The following is a 13,505-nucleotide window of genomic DNA, read 5'->3' as shown; positions in this document are numbered from 1 at the left end:
AAGGACAATTGTAGTATTCAACATCATTCTCCTTAGTTGGTGTTGCACTCAATTAAATCTTCATTACTTGACATATATTGTTAACTCACTGAAAATGTCACAGAGGTCAAGTAGATGTGGATCTGATGAACAAAGAAAAATTCTGAAAAGAAGATCTGATGTATTTGGGGAATGATAGAGCCTAATTTAAAAATGCTATATGTTTGGATAAAGAAAATGCCATTTGGGGGGCTGTCTACTTTTTGGTTCACGATGACTTTTCAGAATTAGCCCTTCAGGTCCTTGATTCAAAGTGAAGGGGGGCTGCCAGCTCTTCTCTGTGGTAGGGTCCAGACTTGATATCCTACCTCACCCCTCACAACATGAACCTGTCTGGAGCTTCAACCTTTCAACTGCCTCTGCTGAAAAAAAAAATGGTAGAACAGTGATCCTAACAGCTGGCAGAGATAAATTTTATTGAGCTTCAGAAAAAGAGATGGCTACCATTCATTATCTAGCCAGACATTATTCATTGCTGCTCTTGGGGAGAGTACCATAATACAGGGGTTAACAATACAGAATCCAGAACCCAATTACCTGGGTTTAAATTCTGATTCTGCTGCCTACTAACTGTATGAACTTGGGTAAGTTACTTGGTTTCCTCATATATAACATGAGATTATAACATCTATATCAATAGAGTTTTTAAAGGACTAAATATATTATTAAATATATTACATATTTGTGAGCTACAATTACTGTTGTTGTTGATATTATTATTGTCCTTTAGAGGTAACCTCATCCAATTAGTGGCCTACCTATATTTCTCAGGACACATTTGGTTATAGGTGTTAGAAATTCAGCTCAAAGTAACTTAAGTAAGAAAAATAAATGTATTGGTTCACACAACAGGGCCAGTCCAGGGAATGGACTCACTTAGGCATGAATAAACCCAAGAGTTTTGATGATGCTACCAGGCCTCTGGCAGACTTGTGTCTTAGCTTTCTTCTGGGTCAGCATCATTTTCAAGCCGGTTTCCTCCATATGGTGACAGATGTAGCTTGAGATTGACCTAACTCTTACACTTCTTCCTCAGTGGATCTGAAAGACTCTGATAGGCCCAGGTTGTGTTCCATCATGAACCAATAATCAAGAAAATGGGAAGGCAGGGTGAACTCTACCTAAATTCACATCATGGTCTCCTGGAGGAAGGATGTTGAGCAGAAGATGTCCACTGCTTAACCCATTGCCAAGGCACAATCTAGGGCCATCTCTCTAAGGAGGAACTAGAGGACATGTTTACTAAATATTTTACCCATTTTACATCTGGAGAACTAAAGACAACCAGGACTGATGTTCAAATTATTGAATAACTGGTAGAGCAGCAGCTCTGATCAGTTTGAATGGACAGCTGAACGGAGGTCAGCAGTAGTAGTACATTCCACAGCAACCTGGCATCAAATGTGAACATTGGACTGATTTCTGGGGGGAGTTAAACACTCAGTCCTTTTCAACCTTCCTATTGAAGATTTACTGACTAGTTGTGGTTGATTTACTGACTTTTCTGATTAGAGACAGGACTGGAGTAGACAAATGTCTTCAGAACTCCTTCTGGTCTTTAATTCCATGGTTGTCTCATGTGTGTAACCTCCCCACTGGACACATGCTGAGGACAGAAGATAAACTTTAGAGCAAAAGCACCAATAACCTGGAAATGGACACATGTACCTTTGCTTGACCTTCTGTTTGGAGTCAACACTGTCATTTTTTTCTGCTTGGGGAAAGCAGAGGTCTCCCTCTTCCCTTCCCTCTATTACTCTACCACCATCAAATACCTCACAAAATAGTCCTGGTTTCTGCTGGACCTGTCTTGTCCAGAAAAGTGCTAAGTGCTACCCCTTCAAACTCAGGTTGGGTGACATGTTCTTTAATTAGAGACTTAGATGAGGGGCAATTTAATGGACCAGCTCAGCTTGGCTTAAAAGCCTCTACTAACAACTAGTGTGATAATACGTGTGTGTGTGTGTGTGTGTGTGTGTGTGTGTGTGTGTGTATGAGAGAGAGAGAGAGAGAGAGAGAGAGAGAGAGAGAGAGAGTTTCCTTATGTCACTCCTTCTCTTAAGTTAATGTTTTTAAAGCAGTTACTGCAGAGTTCATACACAATGGGTACCTAGTAAATGATAATTCATCTCATTCCTTCTTGCTAGAACCTTCCCCACCACCCCACCCCACCCCACTGCAATTCTACAGCCTAGCCTACCTTTAGTTGCTAGCAGTACCTGGAAGCACCATTGCCCCTAGATCCTATCTTCCAGGCTCAGGGCAGTTCTCAGGCATTAGTGCCCACACCTACTTACCAGGAGATACGTTCCCACCCTACTTCCACCTCCTCCCAACTAAGGCTGCAGGCCTGCGGAAAGACTTAAGAATGCTTGCCAAGCCCATCTGACTTTTGCTTCCCTCTTCCTGGTGGTAATTGATGGATTTCATGCCTGTCTCCTTTCAGGGTTAAAGAGAGTACGGCAACTTGCAAAAAACACAAGATACTTCAGACAGAGACTGAACGAAATGGGATTCATTATCTATGGCAATGAGGAATCTCCCGTGGTCCCCCTGCTCCTTTACATGCCCGGTAAAGTAGCGTGAGTATCCAACAGACTCTCAGAGTAATGCTTAAGCCCCAAGGTGATCTGACTAAGATGGTGCTTTTGACACTGAGGCTCTTGCAGTGTAGGCCTTGATCGTGTGCTTTTGACAGGTTCTGAGTTCGGATTTCACTTGTGGAGCTGCTCAGAAGCCACATGGCCTATCAGCAGGGTCTTTTCACAATTGCTAAGGTCCACCATTTCCAAGCTCTGTGAATTTAGGGGAATCACCTACCCCTCCTAAGGCTCAACAGTAAATCAAGGATGATCCTGCGCCACCTCCTGCCCTAAGATCTTTCTCAAAGAGAAATTCTGAAGACCCTTTCTCCTAATATTTAAAAACAACATGACCAGGTTCTGTGCTTTCTCCCATTGAACACTTGCCCTCCTCAGAAGAAGGCAGCCTTGCTTTAAGTGTGGGGAAACTGAGGCTGAGAACAGGTAAACAGCTTGCTCAATGTCATACTTGTCAAGCAGTAGTAAAACCAAGGGGCCAATCCAAACCTAGGCTTGCTCCAACACTCATGCTCTTAACACCAAATTTTAATGCCTCTCCTGTGAGCTTAGTTGGAGTTCTTTTCCATTGATCCCTTGTCATGGGTAGGAATGAGTTAATAGATTGATTCTTCAGAGTATGCTTCTGTGTCACTTTACCACAGCAAAATCCCAAGCAGTTAAAACATGTGTGAGTTGTTTAGTGTGTCACAGATTACAGATCTGGGTCAGGATTGCATTGCCTGGAGTGACAAGAAGACAGTGTGCTAGGGAAAGGTCACACGGGATACTGCTCTGTGCTAATGGCAGGGAGGGGTGACAATGGTGATTCAAAGTGGCAGATAATCCAAAGCCCTTTACCCTCTGATTTTAGAGGGCACAAAAGAAAACCTACCTTTTTTCAGAGTTGTTGGGGAAATGGTGTTTTCTGGAAGATTCTATATTGAGTTCATGTCAACGTAATATGTTATCCTTAACTCAAATGAAGATACCAAATATCAACTTACTTTATTTTTGAGAGTGTGATGTGCACAACACTGGCAGGTGGCAGAAGGGGGTGTGCTGGACAGTTCCAACGTTGATGATAAAAGCCATAATAAAAATCTCAAAGGTTGGGAAACGGATCAATCCAATGAGAAGAGTCCATGAAGAGTAAAAGCAAATTCATTTAAATTCAAGCACTCAACTCTACCATAACAGAAAGAGAGTGTCTGCTCCTTTATGTGCCAGGAGGCCTGACTGGACACAGTAAATGTGGAATTAAAAATAGAACTAAGAGGAGCTTTATGTAAAAGTTATGCTCTATGGTGTAGTGAGATATTTGGATTGAAAAAGAATTTTGACTCTGCCTCTTCCTAACCAGGGAAACCTTGGACAAGTTACTCAACCTTCTGAAGCTGCAGTTTTTTCATTTTTGAAATGAGATATAATAGTACCTATTTCATAAGGCCATTGTGAAGGTTAAACAAGATGAGGTCTGTCAGCATTTGGCATTGCCTCTTATCTAGAAGCTACTCAGTGTTAACTATTATTATTAATAGTATTAATAATATGTATAAAGCACTCGATATAGTGTTTAGTGTACTGTAAGCACTCTGTCCATGGTAACCATTATTATTGCTACTACTACTTCTAATTCTGCTACAATGATGATGATTACTAGTTTTAACTGAATGCAAGATTGAGTTACCATGGTTGCATGGCTCTCCAAAACTTTAGTTACATTAATAAAAATAGAACTTCTGGGGAAAATAGTAGGTAATTATGCTATCTTAAACACTGGATGATATGTCAAACTCTCTAGTGTCTTCCCATTTCAGATGGTTTTTAATGAGGAGCTAATGTTGCTAAATGCCAGTGATGTGCTCCTAAGGCTCTTAGACCCAGTGGTCATCCATTGAGGGTAGGACGCTTAGCCCTGGTTTACAAATGAGGACACCAAGACTCACAAAAGTCAAACTGCTTTCTAAGGGCCACTCAGGTTGTAGGTAGTAGAGCATAGAATTCAAAGCCAATTCCATTGGCCTCCTACGCCAGAGCTCTTTTTGGTGCATAGCACAGCCTGTCAAGCTTTAGTCCACTGGGGAAAATGCACATCTCACTAAAGCAAGGCGGGGTATGAGTTCAACCTTCTTTAATGTCACCTTTGGTGAGTCCAAAGGCATCAATCATTACAATGGAAACAGAAACTCAACTTGTTCGGTTGTCTAAGGAAACTTAGAACAGGTTAGTTACAAAAGGTCATATCATCTATTGTTAGCAGGAATTGCTAGCAAGAGTTTGCCCTGCTGCCTGGCCTGATTTTTATCTCTGCTATTTCTTCAATCAAAAGTGTATAGGTAGATCATGAGACAGGAGTTAATTGTATGGTATAAGCCAGTGTGTTAGCACTTCTTTCATTGGCTCAGTTTTAAATCTTTGATTTCATTTAAAAACTGCAGAATGAAAATATAATCTCCAGCCAGTCGAACTTTTGAAGAGTCCTTTTGCAACTCTACCACTGGGATCTTCTAAAAAGTTCAATAGAATGTGATTGCACTTATAAAAAATGCACTTAAGTAATCAAGAATCCATAGTAGTTACTATTTGGTACAGGGTTTACGTTTTCCTTTTATGGCCCTTGTCACACAGGTCGAAGATGATGGGACATAAGATGCCCTGAGGCTGCAGGCAACACATGCTAATATTTCATTATTATTATTATTATTATTATTATTACATAATTTCATTTCTTTCAGCCTACGCCAGCTCTGATTTCCTTTGGGGAGTACAAACCCGGAGGCTCATTATAGAAAATGTTCAGGGCAATTATATGCATTAACTGAAAGAGGTGGAGTTTAGAAGTGTAAGTTTTAAGCTCAAAAGTGCTCCAGGGAGGCCTCGGATTAGCCTAATGAATCAACAGTCATAGAGTTTGCTCTACATTCTTTGGCAAAACTCGCTTCCTCTGGTACAAAGAGAAACTCACAGACAGTGAAAACGCTCCTTTGGGAGTCCCGACAACTGGCCTGAGATCATGGGTCAGGTGGTTTGTACTCCAGCAATAAAAGCACTTGACTTGTTTCTCAGACAATTATGAGCTCTCAGCCTGTGTAGTTCCGTGGGCAGCCTTCCATAGGGTGATCAAGAAGCAGAAAGAACAGCCTCTGTTTTCAAGTTTTCTCAGTTAGAAAGCTTCATCTCCTTGTAACCTTCCCAGTCCAAATCAAAGGGCGGATCTGGCCTTATCCCAGCCAGGGGGCCAGAGAGGCTGTGTGTCCGGTAGGTCTTATAATCTCCATCGCTCCGTTTGATAACCTGCATGAGGCAACCGAAAGGCAGACAGCCTAAGGGCGAGAGGAACGAATAAATGAGCAGGCTTGCTCTCAGCCTGGCTCAAGAATTCTTCCTGAGTTATTACTAGAAGGTTTCTGTGATGCTGTCACAGAATAAGACACCAGCAACCTCTTAATGCTAAGAACAGATCTGAGACATTTACCTCACTCAGTAAGAGGGATAGATTCACCTGGGGCATGTCTTTTTGTCTGACCTTCGCTCTAACAGAAAAAAATTTACAGACTATGACAGTCTGATATTCTAGAATTGTTACTGAGATTAGCTCTGGAGAAGAAAGAGACGAGAAGCAGTAAAGGGGAAGGAATTGTAACTTTAAGAGGTTTTGCCCTGCATCAGGAAGCTTTGCAGCTGTGAGACTATTGTCCTACAACCAGCCAACCTCCCTGTGTGTGTACATTTCTTTCCCTGTCTCCCTCCTGTCCCACTTCCCTTTTAACCAGTTAATGAATTTATTCTCCCTGGACTCTTCATTCACACATAAAGAAATGAGGAGACCTTTGCTATTTTCTAGTTTAATAAAAAATAAAATATTTGGCTCTGGAGTAAGAATATGGCTTGGGGTTGGCTCCTGCAGACCTTCTGACTTTGGTCTTCCAATTACAGTCATTAAGTACAGGTTTCTTGAAATTTTCATACTATATCATTAGCTTTATGTTTTTAAAACATATAGGTGTGCATTTAATATAGTGTCCCAAAAATGCATATATACACTTTGAATAGTTATAAAGGCAACGTTTATTAAAATACATTTCATTTTTCAAAATTGAGCTATCAGCTGTTACAGTGTGTATACATTTTTTGGCGGGGGGGATAACATCATGTATATTCTTTCTTTATGTAATTGCACTGTGTTAGCTGTTTGGTTTTTATTCCTAGGAATCCTGCAGACAAAAGATTTAACATCAGTGCAGACTTGTTAAATCAAGGTCACGTCCATCAGCATTTTCTGTCCAATGTCAGAGACTCAGTACTCAAGATTACTCAATGAGTGTGCCAGGATCCATAATATACACACTCTGGTGCCATCAAGTGACTGTCCCATTTCTTTGTGAATTGTGTTTGACGGATGCTTAATAACTTCAATCATCTTCTATTGATTGTTTTTTAAGAAAAAGTCAATTAGTCATATTCTCTCTTTTTTGTACAGTATGATGTTGTCATCGCCCAGTAAACTTCCTTTTTTATTTTTCCTTTAGGGCCTTTGCAAGGCACCTACTAAACAGAAAGATTGGGGTAGTGGTCGTTGGATTTCCAGCTACGCCCCTAGCGGAAGCCAGGGCACGGTTCTGCGTTTCAGCAGCACATACCCGAGAGATGTTAGACACGGTGAGTACAGCACAGGCCAGGGGATCTCCAGTACCGGTACCTTGGATTCTGAGCATGTTCTTTTATTGAACTAGCTTAGGGTTCCCTGGGCCTCTCTTGGGAGATTTAGGAAAATAACACTAATAACGCTCACTGCTAAAAGCAAGGGTATGCCAACACTGTCCAACAATGTGATCAACTCAGTAGACAGAAAAAAAAATCAGTTTAGTGAAGACCTGAGTCAAGTCAGTGTTTTGGTTTTTATAGAAAAGACTGACTGAGTAGCCAAATGTTGTGCTATTTACACTAGTTCTAAATGCAAAAGCTAATCTAACATGCTTTTTCAGCATCATCTGCCTGCATCACAACATTTTTCATAGCCACCAAATTCATCATAATAACATATAACCCAACTAGGCAACATGTTGGAAAACTAATAGCAAAGGCAGCTATTTGCAGGAAGTATTAATGATTTTAAAACCACATTTCATTGTCTTTTGATTTAAATCTTTATGTGGATGAATAATATCAGAGAACTAAGCCATCTCAGTCAATTTGGAGTTGATGGAACATTCTTATAATGTCAATGCAATTTAGCAAACTATTGAGTGTCTACTATGTGAAAAATCCTGAAGTAAAAAGTCTGAGAGCAGACAATAAAAAATAAGAAACTAATGATAATACTAGATAGAGTAAGTTCATCTTGGAAAGGAAATTTATATGATTGCAGGAACATGAAGGTGGAAACTTTATCTTTTTCTTCCACAAGTTTACCTGTAAGTCATTAAACTTTAAAATAAAGCTAGAGGGTAGCATGGGTCAGATACTTTTATTGTTTTCTTCATACCACCAAAATAAGTGACACATTCATTATGTGGAGTTAGACAAAGAATATGAAATAAAGTGAATTAGCACCTAACATTCCTCTAGGGATGCCTTATACACCATACCTTAATGATTTGGATTTTTCTTCTTTTCTTTAAAATCAAAGAAGCTGGGAAAAGAAGAGTGTAGCTCTCTGTGAAACACTGGAGAGCAGAGCCACTTGGAGGTTCAAAGATGACTAATGGAAGGTGATCTCTTTACAGGTGTTGGAAGCCCTAGATGAGATGGGTGATCTCCTGCACCTGAAATATTCCCGGAACAAGAAGTCAGCACGCCCCGAACTCTATGATGAAACAAGCTTTGAACTTGATGATTAAGTTCCCAGGTCCTGATTGGCACCTAAAGACTTTGCCAGAAAAATTCTCTCTTTGCCTCAAAAAGAATATAAGTGCATTTCTCTCCATTTCTAAGGACAATTGGTTTTCAAACCAGCTTAGTTGAACTGAGGGAGACGTTGTTGTGTTCTTAATGTCCCCAACTCAGGACTGTAGAGACAAAAATACGGTTTCAGATTTGTGTTTTTCTTCTCCCAAGTAACCTGCTACACACACACACACACACACACACACACACACACACACTTATAATGTTTGTAATGGCAATAAGCCTGTGTTTTAGCTGCTACTGTGCAGCCTCTTTAGTCCAGATCCTTTCAGGAATTCCAACCAAATGAGAGGGTTTCGGTTTTTCATTCCATAGATCTCACTGTGTGTTTACTTACTCCATCTCCGGATGGGCCAGCGTGGTGGTCAGTTGCAGACCTCCTTGTTCCCATGTGAAAGCACCATCTAGAACGCGTGTATCACAGGAAGTTCCAGGCAGGAAGGTAAAGAAATGTTGCTTCTACCATTTGCCACATTTGGACTTTTTCCAAGGACAAGTGTCAAAAGCCATAGTTAGTGTTTTGAGGGAGAGAGCAGAACTGGCCAGCAGCACCTAGAGACGTCTTCAAAGGAAACTTTCTTTTTCCTCTTGCTGGTTCCTCCTACAGTTTTACAGCTGAGCTTTTAAGGTTTGGAAAATTCAAGATGTGTTTTTCATAAGGAAGGGGGTAGACGGCAAGCACAAGCCAATTTTAGGCCTAAACTAAAACCATGAAGTTAGAAGCATTTGAACATTTTTGGTGCCATGTAGAGTGAATGTTTAGCATGCGTAGTCTCTATGACTTTAAGGAATGGGTTGACATTTTCCTATTGAATTCTGAGTAAATAGTGAGATTTCATTTTCTTGAGAGTTGACTCCCATGACTATACTTGAAGAATTGGTTTAAAAATATCTAAAAGCAAATATTCAACTTTTTCAAGACTGACACCCCCCCCCCCCCCCGTACCCATTTAGGTCTATTAACATTAAATAGTGCTGTCATCTGCCAAATGCACTTCAATTTGGTGCACAGTGAACTTGTGCACTATTGGCAACTAACTGTAATTTACTTCAGTGCCCTCTCTCTCTCTCTCTCTCTCTCTCTCTCTCTCCTTCTCTCTGTGTGTGTGTCTCTGAACACAAACTCCTCTGGAATAGCACCCCTTTGCTAATTGGATCTAGTTGGTATGGAAAAAGCCAGTGGAAAACCTTATCTTTAACAAGCTCCCAGATGGTGCACAGATTTGGAAACTCTAAAGAGCAGTGGTGACCTTTTAGCAAAGCTTCTGTAATAGTTTGAATGAGTTACAGAACATTCCACTCCATCAAATGACACTATAAACAAATCACTTCAAGAGAGGTTTGACTTTGTGTGACACACATGGACCCAAGCTTTCATGCTGTGCACTGAGATAGAAACTCAACCCCAAGCACTGGTGTTGGATGGAGCAACATGCCCTGATGTTCAAAACTTATTAAAGGAGAAAGATGATCTGCATGGAAAGTTTTAGGAAATTATAACCCCTAGTAGGTACAACAATTTAAAAGTGGATCGCGAACGTTTTTAAGTAGTATAACATTCCTCGTGAACAATTTTTATGTACAATTAGGTTAGAAGGAGAGAAAGCAGGTTCTGAAATGCTGTTGCCCCATCTAATGACTGAATTTGATAACTAAATTTCAGCTCTTCTCAATGAGCCAGTAAAGCATTACTTGTGCAAGGAAAATATATGTTGAGTAAATGTACAATGAAAAAAAAAGACACATAGGTCTTTTCTTTTGAAAATGTGCATTTAAATGAAATTGATCTTAGTTAATTTTCCAAAATGCATAAACGTCTTCAGTCCTGTAAAAGAAACGGGAGACAAAGAGGGCGACAACATGTCTGGGCCTCCCTATGGTATAGCAAGCAATAAACATCCCCTCCCATTCTGGATGCCTGTGATCTACACACCCACCCTTTGAGTTTTAAGTCTCCAGAGGGGTGTCTCCTTGAGCAGGAATTACTCTCATAATTACTTTCATGGAGGCTCTTGAGTCAACTCATGATAGGAAACTAATTACTTAGCCAGTTGGCATGGGAGGCAGGGGGAGATTATTCTCTCTTCATCAAGATCCAAGAGTTCTGGGGCAATTTATTACTTTCTCGTGTACAAGATAAAAGGCCTATCTCTGTCAGAGTCTATGTTGAATATACACTTATAAGAACAACTGTAAGCCAAGTGGAATGCTTCACAAGCAGTACATTAGGAGGGATCCAGGTCCCACTGGGCTGGCAATATAAGTGTGCATATATATAATGAGGTTGGTTAAGAGGGTGATTGTGAATATTGAGAATTTTTCTTCTGCTGCTAGGTTAATAAGACCATGATTTTAATTCAATAGGGATTACTGAGTTTCCATAAGTATAGCAGAGCCAAAAATGTCTCTTTGGTTGATTTTGGGGGGAAAGAAAATTTCTAACAGAACTATAATGTTATGTACCCCCAACCTTCCCATTTACACACACACACACACACACACACACTCACATTTACTTTTCCCTTACAGAGCAAGTAAGAGTAGAGAGATGAAAGGTAGAGAGATGGAAATCTGATTGGTTGATAGATAGATGGAAGGTGTTGTCCTAAAAATAATCTTCAGGGAAGCAGAAGATAAAGGATCCAGACCATATTTGTAAGAAAGATTATTTGCATAATGAAATAACATGAACACATGTCTAATCTTATCATGGGACTTCAGTATCATGGATGCTTGGCTGGATAGCATTTCAGCAAGTTTTGATCTGAGAACCACAGGCTTCAGAATTTATTTGAAAGCTTGATAAAATGCAGATCCTTGAGTCCCACACCAGCATTCTACTGAATTAGAATAGTGAGAGAGAATAATCTACATTGTCATCAGCCTTCCCAGGGGATTCTAATCCATGTCATAATTTGAGAATAATTACTGGAGCTTTTGTTTTGATAGACCAGTTGGCTCTAATAACATAACAGAAGCTTTGTTCTGACTCTTTGTTTATAATTAAGAGTACTTATACTACTAAAGTAAAGTGAATTATTCCAACTTTTTCTACTCAATTGGACATTTCGCTCCTATTTTCCAGGTATCTTCATTTCCTACAACAAGGAATCTAATATTGAAAAATATTCACTTGAATATTCATTTGAATAAATTATTCCTTCTCGAATGCTTCTCTGTATTCTTTCCTACAAAATGTTCATTTTCCTTTCATCACTTTGTTCCATTGAATGTGGTGTCTTGTTTCTTTATTTTTCTTCTACCCCTTTAAAAAACCTTCAACCTTTGATTATTTATTTATTCCAACAACAGCTCTTGAATAGGGTGAGTCTTAACAGTTCTTCAAATATGCAATGCCCCTCTCTATTTTTTCTTCAGAGACAGCAAATATAAGTGGGTTACTCTGACCTAAAGCTCTGATGATAAAACTTTAACTCTTAAGTATATCTTTTATTTACAGCAATGATAACAATCGAATGTTGAGCTTATCTAGTGATTTCTTGGCCATTGTACTGGTCTCAGTAAGAGCAACATATTTGAAGTCTGTTGTCTCAGGCCCTTTGCAGCTGTGTATTGTTTAGGAAATTAAAAGGCATCTGTATTTTAAATGTTTCTAAGCAATTTTTGTGGAATGTTGTCTTACAGTGTTGTGGTGTGTGTGTGTGTGTGTGCGCGCGCGTTTCACTGAAACATTTGAGGTGACCAATTTCATTTCATTCTGTCTGTGAAATGTTAGTTTATTTAATAAACAAAATACCAAAATTGATTATATAAAAATAATTGGTGGTTTTATGTTAATTTAGTGGGTGTTCTAAAAAAAAACAGACTGAGGTAGAAATTTGCATTTAAGAATTTCAGTGAGGAAAATTGGCAAGAGTGACTGGTGCTAGCTTGCATTTTGTCACAAGAACCAATTGCACTCATCTCTTTCCAATTCTGCATTCAATGACATCACATTGGTAGCTTAAAATTGGCCATGCTGCAAATATTTACACCATGGAAATTGGCAAACACTACTAATTAGGGATCTGAAGAGCCAGATGTTAAACATTTACCAGCACACCACTGAGATCACATACAATGGGACAATATCTAGGTTAGAGAGAGTGAACCGGATTGGAAAAATAAGAATTCAAACTGTGATGCTATAACAAAGGCCTTGTTAATTCCATGGGAGCTGTGCGACTGACATGGTTGTTTAGAGTTATTTCGAAATTGCAAAATGAGAGAGCCAGGAGCTTTATGTGTGCCAGCCAACTGTTCTTCCCCACCATCAACTAGTAACAGGATGCAAGCTAGGTGTGGGGAAGGAAACCACCTTGGGCAAGACTATTCAGCTGAAGGAAATTCTTGTAGAGGAATTCAGCTTTGAACTGACAGCAGTCCAACTGTTTAAAAAAATATTTCTAGTCCATCCACTTAAAAAATAGTTTTATAATGGAAATTTTTAAACATACAGTAACATAGAGAATAGTATAATGAGCCAACATGCACCTATCACCAGCTTCAAATATTATCAATTCATAGCCAGTTCTCTTCATTTACTTCCCCCACCCATTTCACTCCCATTTCCGCCAGATAACTTGGAAGCAAGTTCCAGATATAATAAGATTCCATTAGTAGATATTGCACTGAGTCTATCTAAAACGTAGAGATGTCTTAACTTGTTCCTTAATTGGTTTCCACTTCTTTACAAAATAAGTCTTCAGGATAACAAAGGCATCAAAAAGAGTCAAATGTTAATCTTTTCTTTATCTTATACCCTGCATATGAATTTTAGGGATCAAGACTAAGAATTCTTTCTAAAGTAGGTATGTAGTGTCTTAAAAAAAATAACAAATTATTTTTGGACAGTCATCTTGTGCCAGCCGCTGTGCTAAGAACTCTGACACCCACTACCTTCTGGAGACTCTTGGAGCGATTACTAAGGGACTCATCTTGGAAGGCAACAGTGTTGATGTTGTCTTGGGATTAGCA

At 39.5% G+C, this 13,505-nt stretch overlaps 1 protein-coding gene across 1 annotated transcript in view; it reads left to right on the top strand.

Moving 5' to 3' along the window:
- Positions 1–12,136, top strand: part of SPTLC3 (serine palmitoyltransferase long chain base subunit 3) — a 127,556-nt gene extending 115,420 nt beyond the window's left edge. The window contains exons 10-12 of the mRNA XM_070419901.1: positions 2,486–2,621; positions 7,151–7,280; positions 8,348–12,136. Coding sequence (XP_070276002.1) covers positions 2,486–2,621; positions 7,151–7,280; positions 8,348–8,461 — 380 coding nt within the window. The 3' untranslated portion in view covers positions 8,462–12,136. The remainder of the gene's footprint in view (positions 1–2,485; positions 2,622–7,150; positions 7,281–8,347) is intronic.
- The last annotated feature ends 1,369 nt before the right edge of the window (positions 12,137–13,505 follow it).

This window comes from Myotis yumanensis, unplaced genomic scaffold, assembly GCF_028538775.1.
Source record: "Myotis yumanensis isolate MYYU_CA2020_CCGP unplaced genomic scaffold, mMyoYum1.0.hap1 SCAF_7, whole genome shotgun sequence".
NCBI lineage: Eukaryota > Metazoa > Chordata > Mammalia > Chiroptera > Vespertilionidae > Myotis > Myotis yumanensis.
The sequence above is the reverse complement of the archived record's forward strand: the minus strand, read 5'-3'. Positions and strand labels throughout refer to the sequence as shown.